Raw genomic sequence first — 14,538 nt, forward strand, 5'->3', positions numbered from 1 at the left:
ACACCCCAAACATGATGCGTTTCTAATGACCTACTTAAGCGGCAATACTTGCTAGTTACCATCACAATTTAAACCTGCGCTTCCATTTCAATCTAAACACTACTAATTCAAAGCATGAAGTTATATATCCAATACTTGTTTTCTGATCCTGTGTCAAAATCACTCTTGGACGTCACATGCGAAAGGAAAATCACGAGTGTTTCTTATAGGCATATCAAATAGACGAAAAGAAAACATTCGGCTCTCACGGACCAATCAAATTTGTATAAATGAGCTTAATATATGCATGGGAGGTAATACATCTTTCTTTGAAAAGACGATATTAGTATCAAAACAGATGAACAGTTGAATCATTGTACACGTTCTATATATGTGTGTGCGTGCTTGTACACTATGTAGAACTATATATATATATATATATATATATATATATATATATATATATATATATATATATATATATATATATATATATATATATATATATAATTTATTAACAAATAGAGATAAACAGTTTTAGTAATATTTGTATTATGTATAATACACGCTTATTAGAAGTATAGAAAATAAATTAAAAAAAAAAACTTACAAAGATAAATGTATACAACATATATACCAGTATAATCTTTATAGCTGTTAAAGTGGTTATCAGAACTCAATTTATTTAATAAAAATATAATAAAAAAATATGGTGTGCATAACGGTTACTATCAAGTATTTTATAAATAATTAATCATATTATATTGATAATTAATTACAAATTCAATTTCATTTTTAAAGAATTAGTAAACTTATTTTTATGTTATTAGATTATACTTTTACCAATTAAGATTTTCTGCAAAGTAAAATAATATGAAATATTCAAATCTAATTGTAAACAGGGGACATAATTCAGAAAAGAAAAAAAATTTACTAAATGTCATATAGTGTTTTTGAATTTAGACCTTTTGGATATTTCGTATTAAGACGTGAATCCAATAGGTTTCCTTTAGTAGACGTTCCATTTCAGAATCAGCTTTAACAATAGGTTGGAAGGAGAAATCTTGCAATGTATGGGAATTTTTGTTAAAATGTGCGGCAACATGAGATGAAAATGATTGATCGATATAATTTTTTATATCTGATCTATGTTGGTTCATACGTTTAGATATTTGTTGAATGGTTTGTCCAACATATTGGATGCCACATTTTTTGCACGTTATCAAATAAATAACATTTGATGTTGCACAATTAATGTCACAACGCATATTAAAAGTTTCTTTCGTATTATTACTATTGAAAGAAGTATCTTCATTAATAAATGAACAGTGTGAACATCTAGGTCTATTACATTTAGTTGATGATCCTATTTTATATGATGGTTTTTCTAATTTGGAATTAGTTAGGAAATCTTTAAGATTTTTAGTCCTTTTATAAGCAAGTGTGGGTTTGCTTTCGTGTAGCGATTTAACACTTGCTTTACATGATAAGTTTAATAAATCCCAATATTTATTGATAATCTTACCTATATTAGGCAAACTTTGATTATATTCAATAACAAAAGGTATGATATCTTCATTTCTATTTTTGATTTTATATTGTAAAGATTCAAGCTGTGTAAGAGAAGATACGTTTTGGAAAGCAGTATTAATGATGTCAATAGGGTAATTTCTGTTTAAAAAATGCTGACCTAGCTCTGTCAAAGATGATTTAAAAACAGCATCATCCGAGATAATTCTTCTATATCTTTTTGCTTGACTATATGGTATCCCATTTTTACATGATTTAGGATGGCATGAAGAATATTCAACATATTGATGAATATTCGTGTTTTTAACATGAACCATGGTAGTAATTTCATTATTTTCATTTTTCATGACATCAACGTCCAAGAATGAAACTTTAGTTTTAGAGACATTGAATGTAAATTTTATTGTTGGATGTAATTTGTTTAAATTGTCTATAAAGTAATAAAGGTCTTCTAATGAATAACTCCAAATCATAAAAATATCATCTAAAAACCTTAACCATACATCCGGTTTTAAGAGGCATTTATTTAGAAAATCATTTTCTAATTTTCCCATAAATAAAGATGCATAAGCAGGTGCCATAGGACTACCCATTGCTGTTCCCATTTTTTGGAGATAGTTTGTATTACCAAATTGAAAAAAGTTATTTTCGAGCACAAGTTTTATCAAATCACAAATATGTTCTTTTGATAGTTTATATGTAAATTCGTTATCTTCAAGATAATATTTACACGCTTCGACACCATCATTGTGTGGTATATTCGTGTAGAGTGAAACCACATCAAGTGTAACAAGGAATGAATTTTCCGTTAGTTTCGGTAAAGATTTCAATTTGGTAATGAAATCAAAAGTATCTTTGACGTATGAAGGTAGTGATTTCATTAGTGGTTGTAAAATGTGATCAATATATTGCGATATATTATTTGTAACTGAGTTGTATGTAGAAATAATGGGTCTACCTGGATATCCTAAAGGTAGTGACTTATCAACCGCTTTATGTATTTTTGGCAAAATATAAAACTGAGGTGTGCGTATTTTATTTGGGAAGATATATAGTTCATGATATATAGAACAAATGTGTACAGAGATTTGATTAATACATTGGCTTATTTTTTCTTTCGTTTCTTCAGAAGGAATATAGGAAAGTTTTGTGTAATATTCTTCATCATTTAATTGTCTTTCTACTTCTTTAATATAATCCTCCTTATTCATTATTACTATGGTGCTAGACTTATCCGCTTTTTTAATAATAATGCTTTCATCTTGCGATAAGCTACGTAAAGAATTTAATTCTTCTTTAGATATGTTTGTAAAATGTTTTCTTTTAGGACTGCTATTTAAAATTTCTTGTTTAGTTGCTTCAATATAAAAATCGAGATAAATATCTCGTCCACTAGAAGGTGTAAATGTTGATTCTTTTTTATTGTAAAAGGGCTTATTTTGTAGATGGAAACTATTTTCATACTGTGAAGATGTACATGATTGTGAGAAAAATTCTTTTAATTTAACGATCTTGTGTATTTGAAAAATGCTTCTGCTAAATTAATATTATCATGCACTTTGGTCCTTGGACAATATGATAATCCCTTACCTAGAAGAATGTAATCACTATTAGTTAGAATTCGTTTAGAAAGGTTTAACACAGTTTCTTTCCCTCTTTCGATTTCCTTTATTCTTTTCTTTTCTTTCCTCCATCTGTTCTTGTTTTGTATTCATGATATATATATATATATATATATATATATATATATATATATATATATATATATATATATATATATATAGACAGATAGATAGATAGATAGATAGAAAGATAATAAAGTGAACATTTAAACTATTGTATATCTGCATACTCTTCAGGTATGATTGGAGAGGCTGTCAGGAATACTACTGTCAGGAGACGACCACCGAAACGACATCAGGTACAGAAATACCACTTTTAGATACGATCATCCTTGTTTTTTTCTAGTATGTTATAAAAGCTCGATATTATTCTACTGATTCAACCATTTTGTTCCTGTTTTTATTCAAAGCCAGAACAACCCATTAGGTAGCGATTTTATAACAAATATTTGTAGGCGTTAATGGCACGTTAGCCCCTATTTATAGTGATGTCAAAGATATTATCGAATAGTGAATTCTTTGGCATGCATAACATTACAAATAATCTTTAATAGGTGTTAAATATACTTAAAATGTTTTATTGCATTAAATTGTGTTTCACTGTGAAATGACTAAGATGATCTCTAAATAAATATTTTCTAGGAGGTCAATAAATTGCATCAAAATATACCACTTACAACAATAAGAAAAGTACACAATGGTAGTAAAGCTGATTCATATAAGTATTCCTTCTATGGCCCCAAATTAACAAAGTATTAGGTTTCAAAATTTATCTCCGCTAATTCAAGAATATCCTTAAAATTCAAATTACTCATTAATGTTATGAAATATATAAATATACCCGTCATATAAGCTCAAATCATTGTGTACAATAAATATTTTGTTGTAAATCAAACATTTTGATGCACTCTCCCTCTAGACCTAAAACCATTCAAAAAGTGTCGGTGTATCGATTCTAAAGACACCGTATCTACTTTTAAACACTAATTTACTGAGACACTAGGACAATAATCCATTATATGCATTTGGTTGGGACAGGGAAACTATTCTCGGGATCAGGACTTATGCTTCGCGAAATATATCGTTTATGGATGCAAATTCTGACCATGAACTGAGATTTCATCAATTTACAGCAGTGTATGTATTTGATTCTTTTTACAGACCCAATGTTTTAAATCATCTAAGTATGAAAAATGCTTAAGAACTAAACCAGTAAACATAACACAGCAATGCAAAATCCGTTACAAGGCAACAGGACTCTCCTTGGGACCGATAAGTTTTATCCGTCTGCACACTAGATTGTGCTCAGTGTGTTACTCCTCTTTATGCTCTCTATTTATAAAAACGGCGTGTTGATCAAAATTACATCTTTTTTCATTACATATCGTGTAAATAACCAAACATATCGGGGAACAGTCATTTTACCACTGAATTAAACTAAACACACAACGCAATGTTAGATGGAACACAGAAAACAGATAAGGGCAATGAAGTTCGACATTATAAAAATAAATTCAAACAATCGTCACAGGTTTAAAATATTTTTGTTTGCCCCCATTTGCGGATACATGTCTGTTCTGCCTTCAGGATAGTGAGAAATACATCATAAACAGTGTTAACAAAAGGATAATGAAAACAAATGAAGTGGGAGCACTTAATACTTTTCCATCTTTGGGGAAGAATATCAATGAACCTGGAATGCAAGGATGACATGGTATGATGTCATGTATATCATAATATTCTTCCACTAATACAATATTATTCATACTAACAAAGGTTGCCATCTTGCATAAACAGATACAGACACTCGTCCTTCATCTACCCATTGAAGAAGCGTTTAAGACATTATTTTATTTTCCTATATTAAAACGGTATAGCAATGAAAACGAGTTAACTAACTTTTCTAGGTCGTCTCTGAAAAACTACGTTTCAATTTATCATATCATCATTAAATTGCTGCTATTATCTGGAATATAGAAAAAAATGTTTCCATCAGTTTAATTTCGTTCTTCCTTCTTCCTTGTTGTTCTGTCTCCATATCAAAGATTCCTATATACGGCTTGCATATATTAGCATCAAACTATCATATTTTGGTTCAATATCCATTAACATCTTGATATGGATAATTTATACTCATTGTAATACAATTAGGTGATTAGGTAACAATTTTGAGATGCCAATTAAGAGGTACTTTCATGCTACATGTGCGGGTAGGTCTCCAAATATTAGTTCCGCAACTTATAAAGATATACTGTCAACGGTAATCCTAATCCTCTGTTACCACAATTTTCAATTTTACTACCTTGGGTTTCACGAATATATCTTCAGTAGAAAATTCTCTTCTCAAGAACTTTTACACAAAAGAAAAGTATACACCGAAGTGAAGCAATGAAATATATTTGTTTTAAAATATCTTCCATCAAATAGTTTCATTTAAGTTTATTGCAGCAGCAGACGACGATTACATCATGATCCCCAAAAAATGTAGCAAACTGAAGTTTGTGCTATTCTAAAGTATCAATTGATAAAAACCAAATATGGAATTTCAAACTTGAAGAGAGATGAGTTATTTTCACAAAGAGTTTAAGACTAGGACATTTTACATGACAAGGTACCGAGATATGAAAATGGCATGCATCACTGGATGACATTAATGAAGTGTACATAAAAGTAACTTAGGCATTATTAAAATCTAAATTGTGAATAGTATATAGTAGTTATTGTATAAATCATAAGTATTTGTGAAATCCATAAAAGGCGATGAAAATGGAAAAATCATTGACAACTGCAGTAACTACTCAAGAGTTATATTTGATTTGTCTAGGTCTTTAGAAAGAACATGTGTAAATACTTGGTCAAAATGTTGAATAGAATATCTCTCTCTAAAACGCTCCGTCAGTCTTAAGTGGCTACATTTAGAAGTGATGACAACAGTACTAATTCAGTAATGTAACATTAACAGATCATACAAAGTTTGAAAATCGCTCATCAAGCTCTAAACAAAATATTGTATACGTTGGTCTGTTTCAATCACTTGAAGAATAACAATCGAGAAATATTAGTCATGTTTATTGATTAATGCCGTGCTCTGGATACAAAATACACATTTTCATTTATTAAATATATTTCTTTACTTTCGATTTATTTAGCTAGTTCTACAACTGCGTGTCCTACTATAGTTTACCCAACATGCACCTACAGTCAGCAGTTACAATACAGGTTAGTATATAGACTAATAAAAGACACTGTTAAACCTGGAATATTTTGCAAATTAAATAACTAAAATATAACATCGTGTAACAGGCTACTGAGTTCAAAATGCTCTCAGGCAATAGCTTTTTAAGTACCAATGAATCCATCTTTATCTCCTTAGCAATCCTTTCAAAGTGTGACCAGTCACAAACCTTAATGTAGTATTTATTTGTATGTTGAGCTTATTCGAACTGCAGAAAACAATCAAAAAGAGTGATTCAAGGATACACACGGTCAAAATAATTAATTTTAATGAATATAAAACTCGTTCGTGGTTATCTAATCACCAAGAAAACTATTGCAAAATGTGTTCAATAACTATCTCCCTTTATGTTTCTCTCTCTCTCTCTTTATCTCTTGCCTTATCTCCCTTTCTCCCTATCTCTCTCTCTCTCTCTCTCTCTCTCTCTCTCTCTCTCTCTCTCTCTTCATCTCTCTCTCTCTCTCGCACCCTATTTCTTTCTCTCAAAACACTTCCAGAAACAGTGTGCTGCAATTCGATGAAAGTTGGGAAAATAATTAAGTATCATGCAAGAAAGAAATGAGCTGTCGATGTCTATTAATCCACATCTTTAAACATTTCACAAAAGAGATCATTATCTGTCATTCCGTTTGACCTATCGTCGCCATCCATTAAACTCAGCACCTATTACCCCCTCTTTGACTAGACCTGGCGATAACGTGACATGGTGGTAGAAAACCTAAAACTAACTTCCCCGCTGTTATTTTTCTTTACGTTTTATCTTACTCTTACAGTAAATGTAAGTTAAACGTAACCTTATCTATCTACCCCAATCTCACCTCCAATTTCGGAATAGTGTTATACGTATATCTTCAAGTCACCTATGCTCTATAAAGTCTACAGTTGTTTGATTTTGGGGTTTCTCTAAATCAACTATGCGCACTTGTTAAGTTTATATAAGTTATTTCTTTGCTTCCCTAAACATTTAGCCTCCATTTCTTAGTACGTATATCAATTTTGCATCCTGCATTTCTTTTCTTCTTTTGTTCTCTTTCATTAAAGACCAGTCTGTCTTCGCCGCTTATTTTATGATGCAAGAGGATGCAGGAAATAAGTCACTTAATGATCAATGGTTGTCACCAAAAACTGATGCTGTTCTAATGACCTACGCACCCAACAATACTTGCGAGTTACCTTCAATACTGTTAAACATGCGCTTACATTTCAATCCTAACACTTCTAATTCAAAGCAGGAACTTATACATACAAGATAGGTTTTCTATTAATGTTTCACAATCACACACGGACGTCAGAGGTGAAAGATGAATCACGAGCAGTGTCTCTTATATGCATATCAAAGACGAAAAGAAAACATTCGGCTCTCACGGACCAATCAAATTCGTCGAAATGAGCTTGATCTATGCAAGGGAGGTAATACAACTTTCTTTGCAAAGACGATATTAGTCTCATAACACATCAACAGTTGCCAAAAAATTGTACACGTTCTATATGTGTGTGCGTATTTGTGTGTGTGTTTATATCGATATCTTTATATATATATATATATATATATATATATATATATATATATATATATATATATATATATATATAAAGAGAGTTATATAGAGATTTATATACGTGCACGAGACAGAACTATATATATATATATATATATATATATATATATATATATATATATATATATATATATATATTACAGCATGAACGGTTGCAAAATCATTGTACACGATCTATATGTGTGTGTTCGTGTTTATATATATATATATATATATAGATAGATAGATATAGATAGATATATACACAAAGAGAGATAGAGATTGATAAACATACACCGGATAGTACTATATATAGATAGTTAGTATATTAAAGTGAACATCTATTTCATTGTATTTCTGCATGCTCTCTTTAGGTATGATTGGAGAGGCTGCCAGGAATACTACTGTCTGGAGACGACCACCGAATCTCCTGCAGGTACTAAAATAGCACTTAGAGATACCAACGTCGTTTTTTCTAGTATGTTATAAATAGGAGATATTATTATACTAATTCAAACATGTATTTTCTGGTTTGTTTTCAAAGCCAGCACGACCCATCAGGTAGCGCATTTCTGTCGAATATGTGTGCATGCTAATCGCACGTGATTCCCGATTAATAGTGATGTCAAAGATATTATCAAATAGTGAATTCATCGACATGCATAACAATACTAATAAACATTCCATAGGTGTTAACTATAGTTTAAATGTTACATTGCATTAAACAGTTGCTTCCCTATGAAATGATTAAAATTATCTCTGAATACATATCTTCTTTTGGGACAACCAATTACATCAAAATATACCAGTTACAACAATATCAAAGTTATAGATTTGTAACAAAGCTAATTTGTCTACTTCTTACTTTCTATTCCTCATCACATATAATGTATGAATCTTTTTCATGAATGCGCTGTATTTATTAAAGTATATCTACAAAATCCACATCAATACTATGAAAGTGTTATTATATGCGTCTTTTAAATTATAATCATTGTTTGCAAGGAATTATTTGTTGTAAATAAAACAATTTGATGTTACCTCGGTCAAAACCTAAAATCTATTTTGAAACTGTTGGGCTTTGTATCGGTATATATGACACCTTACCAACTTTTCATCATGTTTTTAGTAAGAAACTAGGAAAATAATCAATTATATGCATTTGTCATGGATAGGAAATCGCTACTCTAGGGATCAGGACTTGTGCTGGCTAAAACACATCGTTTATGCATTCAAATTCTGAACATTGCCTGATATTTCATTAATCGATACCAGTGTATATAATGGATTCTTATTACAGACACCATATCTAACTCCTATAAATATAGAAACGGCTCAAGAAATAAAATTATACAGAAGACAGCAATGCATAATACCTTATATGGTATGATGACTCTGTCTGTTGAATACTTATTTAAGCCATCTTTCTGGATTTTAATTGGACGTTCACACACAAACGTGAAGTTGGATTCGCAAATTCCTTAATTTCCCACGTATATCAATTATATCCGTATATTGTTTTAGTAGAGTGCCACTATGTTATTCATGAATTCTACTCTCGGGACCAGACCATTTTGCTTGGCAACACAAATTGTTGAGGCATACAAATTATGGCCCTGGACACAGCTTTCCTTAAGCACCAACATTATAATGAATTCTCGTTATAGACTCCTTTAGATAACTCACCTAAATATGGAAATTCTTGGGAATTCAAACAATACGCGACACTACAATTCAAAATCAGTTACACGGAATGTTGACCGTCTCCTTGGTTATTGATTATTTAAACCGTATTTCTGGATCTTTAACAGCACGTCAACACAATGAAGTGTAATTGGGGTTCCTTCATTCCCTCATTTCGCACGTTAATTAATGAAACCCACGTATCGGTTTCATTGGGTGCCTCTATGTCATTCATAGAATCGGAAACACCATTTTATTCAAAATATTTATAATTGGTAAAATCCGGCAAAGAAACTATGCGCCTGATTTATTGTTGTAAACCGTATCAAATCATCGTCACGATACTAATAGTTTATCTCGTGCATAAATGGATTCATCATTGTTAAAGGGAACTGGGGCAGAATTGTCGACGAATAGATGAACAGCTGAACTGCAACTGATTGTAACACTTCTGTTGTCGAACCCGTCATGATATGTGCGTCCACACCCTGCTTTACGTTCCGCGTTTAAGAAGTTTAGATTATGCTCAATTTGTTACTCTTTTTATGCTTTCTACTTAAAGGCATACAAACTAAGATTTTCGACTTTTTCTATTCTTGCAAATGCATGATATTATGAAACGTATAGTACAAATAATGAGTAATTACACATCATTCAGCTTCATAAATTGTACATCTGTCAGTTTAATCGATGAAAATGTAATGATTCTCTAATCACTTATATAAGCATGACTAATTAATAATGCGGAAACGGAATTTACCGATATGCCCCGATATAGCAGTGTCACGTGACGCGCGTCAACAAATATGGAAGTCGAGGTAAGCATGTATTTCTCTTTTGATGTATTTATTGCCTTATTCTTCATATTTCTTCGTCTGTCCTTCCTCTTAGCTCTTTATAGTCACGCGCAATATATGTATTACTTATAGATTTCTCATTGCATATAAATAAAATTACACGAAGTAGGCAAAAAAGGCAATATGATGTAGTATCCTGACGATAAGGGGTTCCTTTAAGGGGCAGTTCTTACAATTCCCATTCCGTATTACTTGTCGTGTTTCTGAGATTATGTGTTACGTGGCAAGATAAGCTAACAACATGATAATATGACAATATGATAATTCGTATCATTGTAATCAGAACCGTTATAAAAAGATCTCGCTAAAGTCGCTTCTTTGGTTCAGAATAAAGTTGATTGTCTTGTAAATTTGCATCACCACTTCATGCTTACGTATCTGATACTCGATGTGATTTGCACATTTGTTTATACACTTCAGTAATAATAATAATAATAATAATAATAATAATAATAATAATAATAATGACATTATAATAATAATAATGATAACAATAATTAATAATAATAATAATAATAAAGTGTTGTGAGCAGGAAGGCAGTCAGGTGGTAGGGGTAGCGGAAGAGTTACAAGGCAAAAAAGAGGAAGAGGAACTCAAGAACCATCACTTATCAGGACAAACGTGGCAACTACAGCTGAAGCCAACGATCATCAGTTGAAGGTAAACATGATTTTTGTTACACATTACAGTCAGCTTTCGAATTAAGATATATAAATTTATGATTTATATTTTGTCAGGTTTTTTTTTTCATAATGTTGAATTCATTTCTTATAGGAACGCATAGCCAAAATATGACAAAGGAAGGAAAAGATAGCATTTTGGCTCGAACATGCCAAAAATAAGCCAACATAATCTTTGAAGTGATAAATGGCTAATCAACAGAGCAATAAGGATACCATCTAAGGCCAGGAGATGAATCACCAGGTTGTTGCATATGTAGTAACTGTCGTGAAATGCTAACCGATGATGAAAAGCAATGCTGGAAACAAATAACGCCAAGCTGCTATTCAGGACACACGGTACTAATTATACGGAAGAACTGTGAACCAGTCTAGAAATGGGTGAAGAAATAATAGAGTATTTACAGGTTTGGTGGTCCATAATTGGTTAATAATGAAAATTAAAATTTTAGGAAAAATATCTTTTGAGAGCTTATCCTATATGTAATGTAAAAAAAATATTGACAAATTTCTACTGATGCAACTTTAGCATTTTTACAGGCTTGACTCAGGAGTACTCAATACTGAAAGTAGCACCTGATTCATTTGGTGCAGAATCAATAACACGTGTTTCATGCACATGTATGTAAACAAATTGCCGCGGGTCATATGGTGTTCTCCACACATAAGCTTGCACCAAGGTTAGATGTGCACGAAAAATTATAGGTGTCATTATCAGCACCCATAAATTTTAAGTTATTGAATTTTGAATATGATAGTGTTTCCATATGTTTACCATTGGAGTGGAATTAGTACCGTGAGTCCTATATGCGACCTATACCATAATAGGAGTTTGTTGTTTCCATGGTTGCCACGTGCATACAGGGTATCAATTTGGTGGTTTTTACATATGACAATCATAATGGAGTCTTTTTATCATGGTTTGAATGTGATTTTGGAGAAAGATTCTATACAAAAGACAGATGGGGATGGTTTTATACACTGGAGAGTGGAAGTAGATAGCTCAGGCCATAGGGAAAAGAGCATAGTATGGCCTGATGGCAGAATTTCATATGATGGTACCCATAGATTGGCCTATATGGTTAAATACCATTTAACACATGCAACAATTCCCCAAAAGTGGGTGGGGGTGGGGGAGATTTTATATGTAAGCCACTTATGTCACAATCACTTATGTATCAGTACTGATCATTTAACTTTAGAGACACACTCAGCAGATCAAAGCAGAGAACATTGTAAAAATAAGGACTGTGCACAAAACTGCACATGCTGCATTGCCTCAACCTGTAAACTGAATTATTATATGTCGAGTCACATTGAATATCAATTATACCGGTCTTATTTCTTATCCTAGAATTAAACTCCTTGACACCTATTCTATGTTCAGCATGTTTCTCATATTGGTACATTACATTTTTGGGTAAACAGTATTGGAACTTTTCTGCATTCCTTTTGTTGAGGGAGCAGGGAGGGATATTTTCACTTAAAATAATAGTTTTCAACCCTTCATTCCAAATATAACTCTGCAAAAGTCCTATCTGTATTGCATTCTTTACACAGGCAGTTTTTCTTCCCCAACCTCTCTTCATACAGTTGAAACATTCTTGATGTATAACTGCATGGTGAACATACTGCTCTCTCCCACCAAACCAGATCTCTTTTTTCTTCATGTACCAAGTCCCGTGATAGAAAACCTTCATACTCAGGGTGTTGCAACTTGTGGTCTCAGAACACATTATTCCAAATCTCAGCATTTGATTACTGCGTGCACTAAGCGATATGTGTTTTGTTCACCATATATGTTGTTGTGAATAAATGAAAACAAGCTTCATGTCAGAAATATGGTTTCATATTTGAAACAAAAGCTATTTATAAAACCTACATTGCTCTGTTCTTACCATCAAGTAATAGTAAGGAATCATTTAGCTGTAAATTAGAGCTTGCTATTTGGTTTGCCAAATCAAGGTGTATTACCTCCCCTTTGACTGTAATTGAGTGATTGCAATGTTTGCTTTGTTTCTCTTTTGTTCAATAATGTATGCATTTTTTCAGCTTTATATTAAAAAGTAAGTAATTTAACACTGCTTATAGTGGAAAGCAGCCACAGTAATGATTTTTAGATTTTTTCTTAACTTTTTATGAGCTTTGGGTAAATGTAGGTATATGTTTATGTATTAGACAACTTCAATATGCAATTCAGTTCTATTACTTAAATTTAAGAAGTAGTGTATTCAGTGACAATTTTTATCAGTGTCTGCATATTGCATAGAGACATGAACTTGTCTTGGCATAGCAAAGTTTTTCACACATTTCTCCACCTCCAGCATACTTAATAGCTTGAGTCATAACAGTTTGTGCATACACTTTCTGTCTCCAACATCAATGTCAGCATTATAGGAACTTTGGATAGCTTTTTCAAATTTGTCTCTTGATGTCCTTATGTAACATACCTCATGTTGATGTGTTATTTGGGTTGATACACATTCCCCCCCACCCCCTTTGTTGTGGGGAACATTACCAGGCTTGAAGAAATTACTCTGTCTATTCTTTGCTTATTCACCCTTCCCCATAGTTTTATACTAAAAAGTAGCACTATGTTATTTAATTATTCAGTATAATACAGCTTATGGAACTCTTCCTTGGCTTTTATACCTTTTTATTAACATTTGGGGGTCATGAATCACATGTGATGATAGTTTAAATAAGTTTGGAATATCAGCATCTCTTGATGCTTCATGGGTGTGTGTATTTGTTTTAGTCGCAAAAGGGCAATGGCCTCGTATCATTTTGACCTGTCATGTGGCACACTTATTTGTTTTGTTTGATTGATGTGAATAGGGATGCACTGTATGTTATTTCTGTGAGAGTCAGCAAGAAAAGAAATGCAATTTTGAAATTTAAAACATTTAAAACTTGTCTTATAGCCAGTGAGAGATGAAAATACAATGCGTCATGTAATTTGATACCCTGTGATGTCATACTTGCTGATGTCAGCATGCTTGTGTTTCTTTTGTGTAGCATGCATGCCATAGAAAGATAACATGAAGATACAAAGGCAGAAAACAATTATTTTAATAACAAGAATAAGCCATTAATAAGTACAATACAACACAGCAACATGTAATGCGGATGCAATTTAACTACAGATATTGGTATCACATAAAATGCTATTGCACTATTATCCATGCACAAGCATGGGCAATTCTTTCTTACAATTATGCTCTAATATCAAGGAGTAAAATACAACTTTTTCAAAAAAAATTAAATCTGGTTATAGGACACACGGTACTAATTATACGGAAGAACTGTGAACCAGTCTAGAAATGGGTGAAGAAATAATAGAGTATTTACAGGTTTGGTGGTCCATAATTGGTTAATAATGAAAATTAAAATTTTAGGAAAAATATCTTTTG

General features: G+C 31.9%; 1 protein-coding gene across 7 annotated transcripts in view; it reads left to right on the top strand.

The window, feature by feature from the left end:
* Window positions 1-14,538, top strand: part of LOC149774964 (uncharacterized) — a 60,760-nt gene that overhangs the window by 34,168 nt on the left and 12,054 nt on the right. For 4 of the 7 annotated variants that reach the window (XM_089944601.1, XM_089944605.1, XM_089944602.1 and 1 more), the window contains 4 exons: window positions 3,369-3,430; window positions 6,281-6,350; window positions 8,279-8,340; window positions 10,978-11,105. In XM_089944601.1, coding sequence (XP_089800727.1) covers window positions 3,369-3,430; window positions 6,281-6,350; window positions 8,279-8,340; window positions 10,978-11,105 — 322 coding nt within the window. Of the gene's footprint in view, window positions 1-3,368; window positions 3,431-6,280; window positions 6,351-8,278; window positions 8,341-10,977; window positions 11,106-11,219; window positions 11,370-14,538 lie in introns of all 7 variants that reach the window. The other 3 variants (XM_089944603.1, XM_089944606.1, XM_089944608.1) reach the window with 3 other exon arrangements.

Source organism: Sinohyriopsis cumingii, unplaced genomic scaffold (genome assembly GCF_028554795.1).
Source record: "Sinohyriopsis cumingii isolate HCF-2022 unplaced genomic scaffold, ASM2855479v2 utg000066l, whole genome shotgun sequence".
Taxonomy (NCBI): domain Eukaryota; kingdom Metazoa; phylum Mollusca; class Bivalvia; order Unionida; family Unionidae; genus Sinohyriopsis; species Sinohyriopsis cumingii.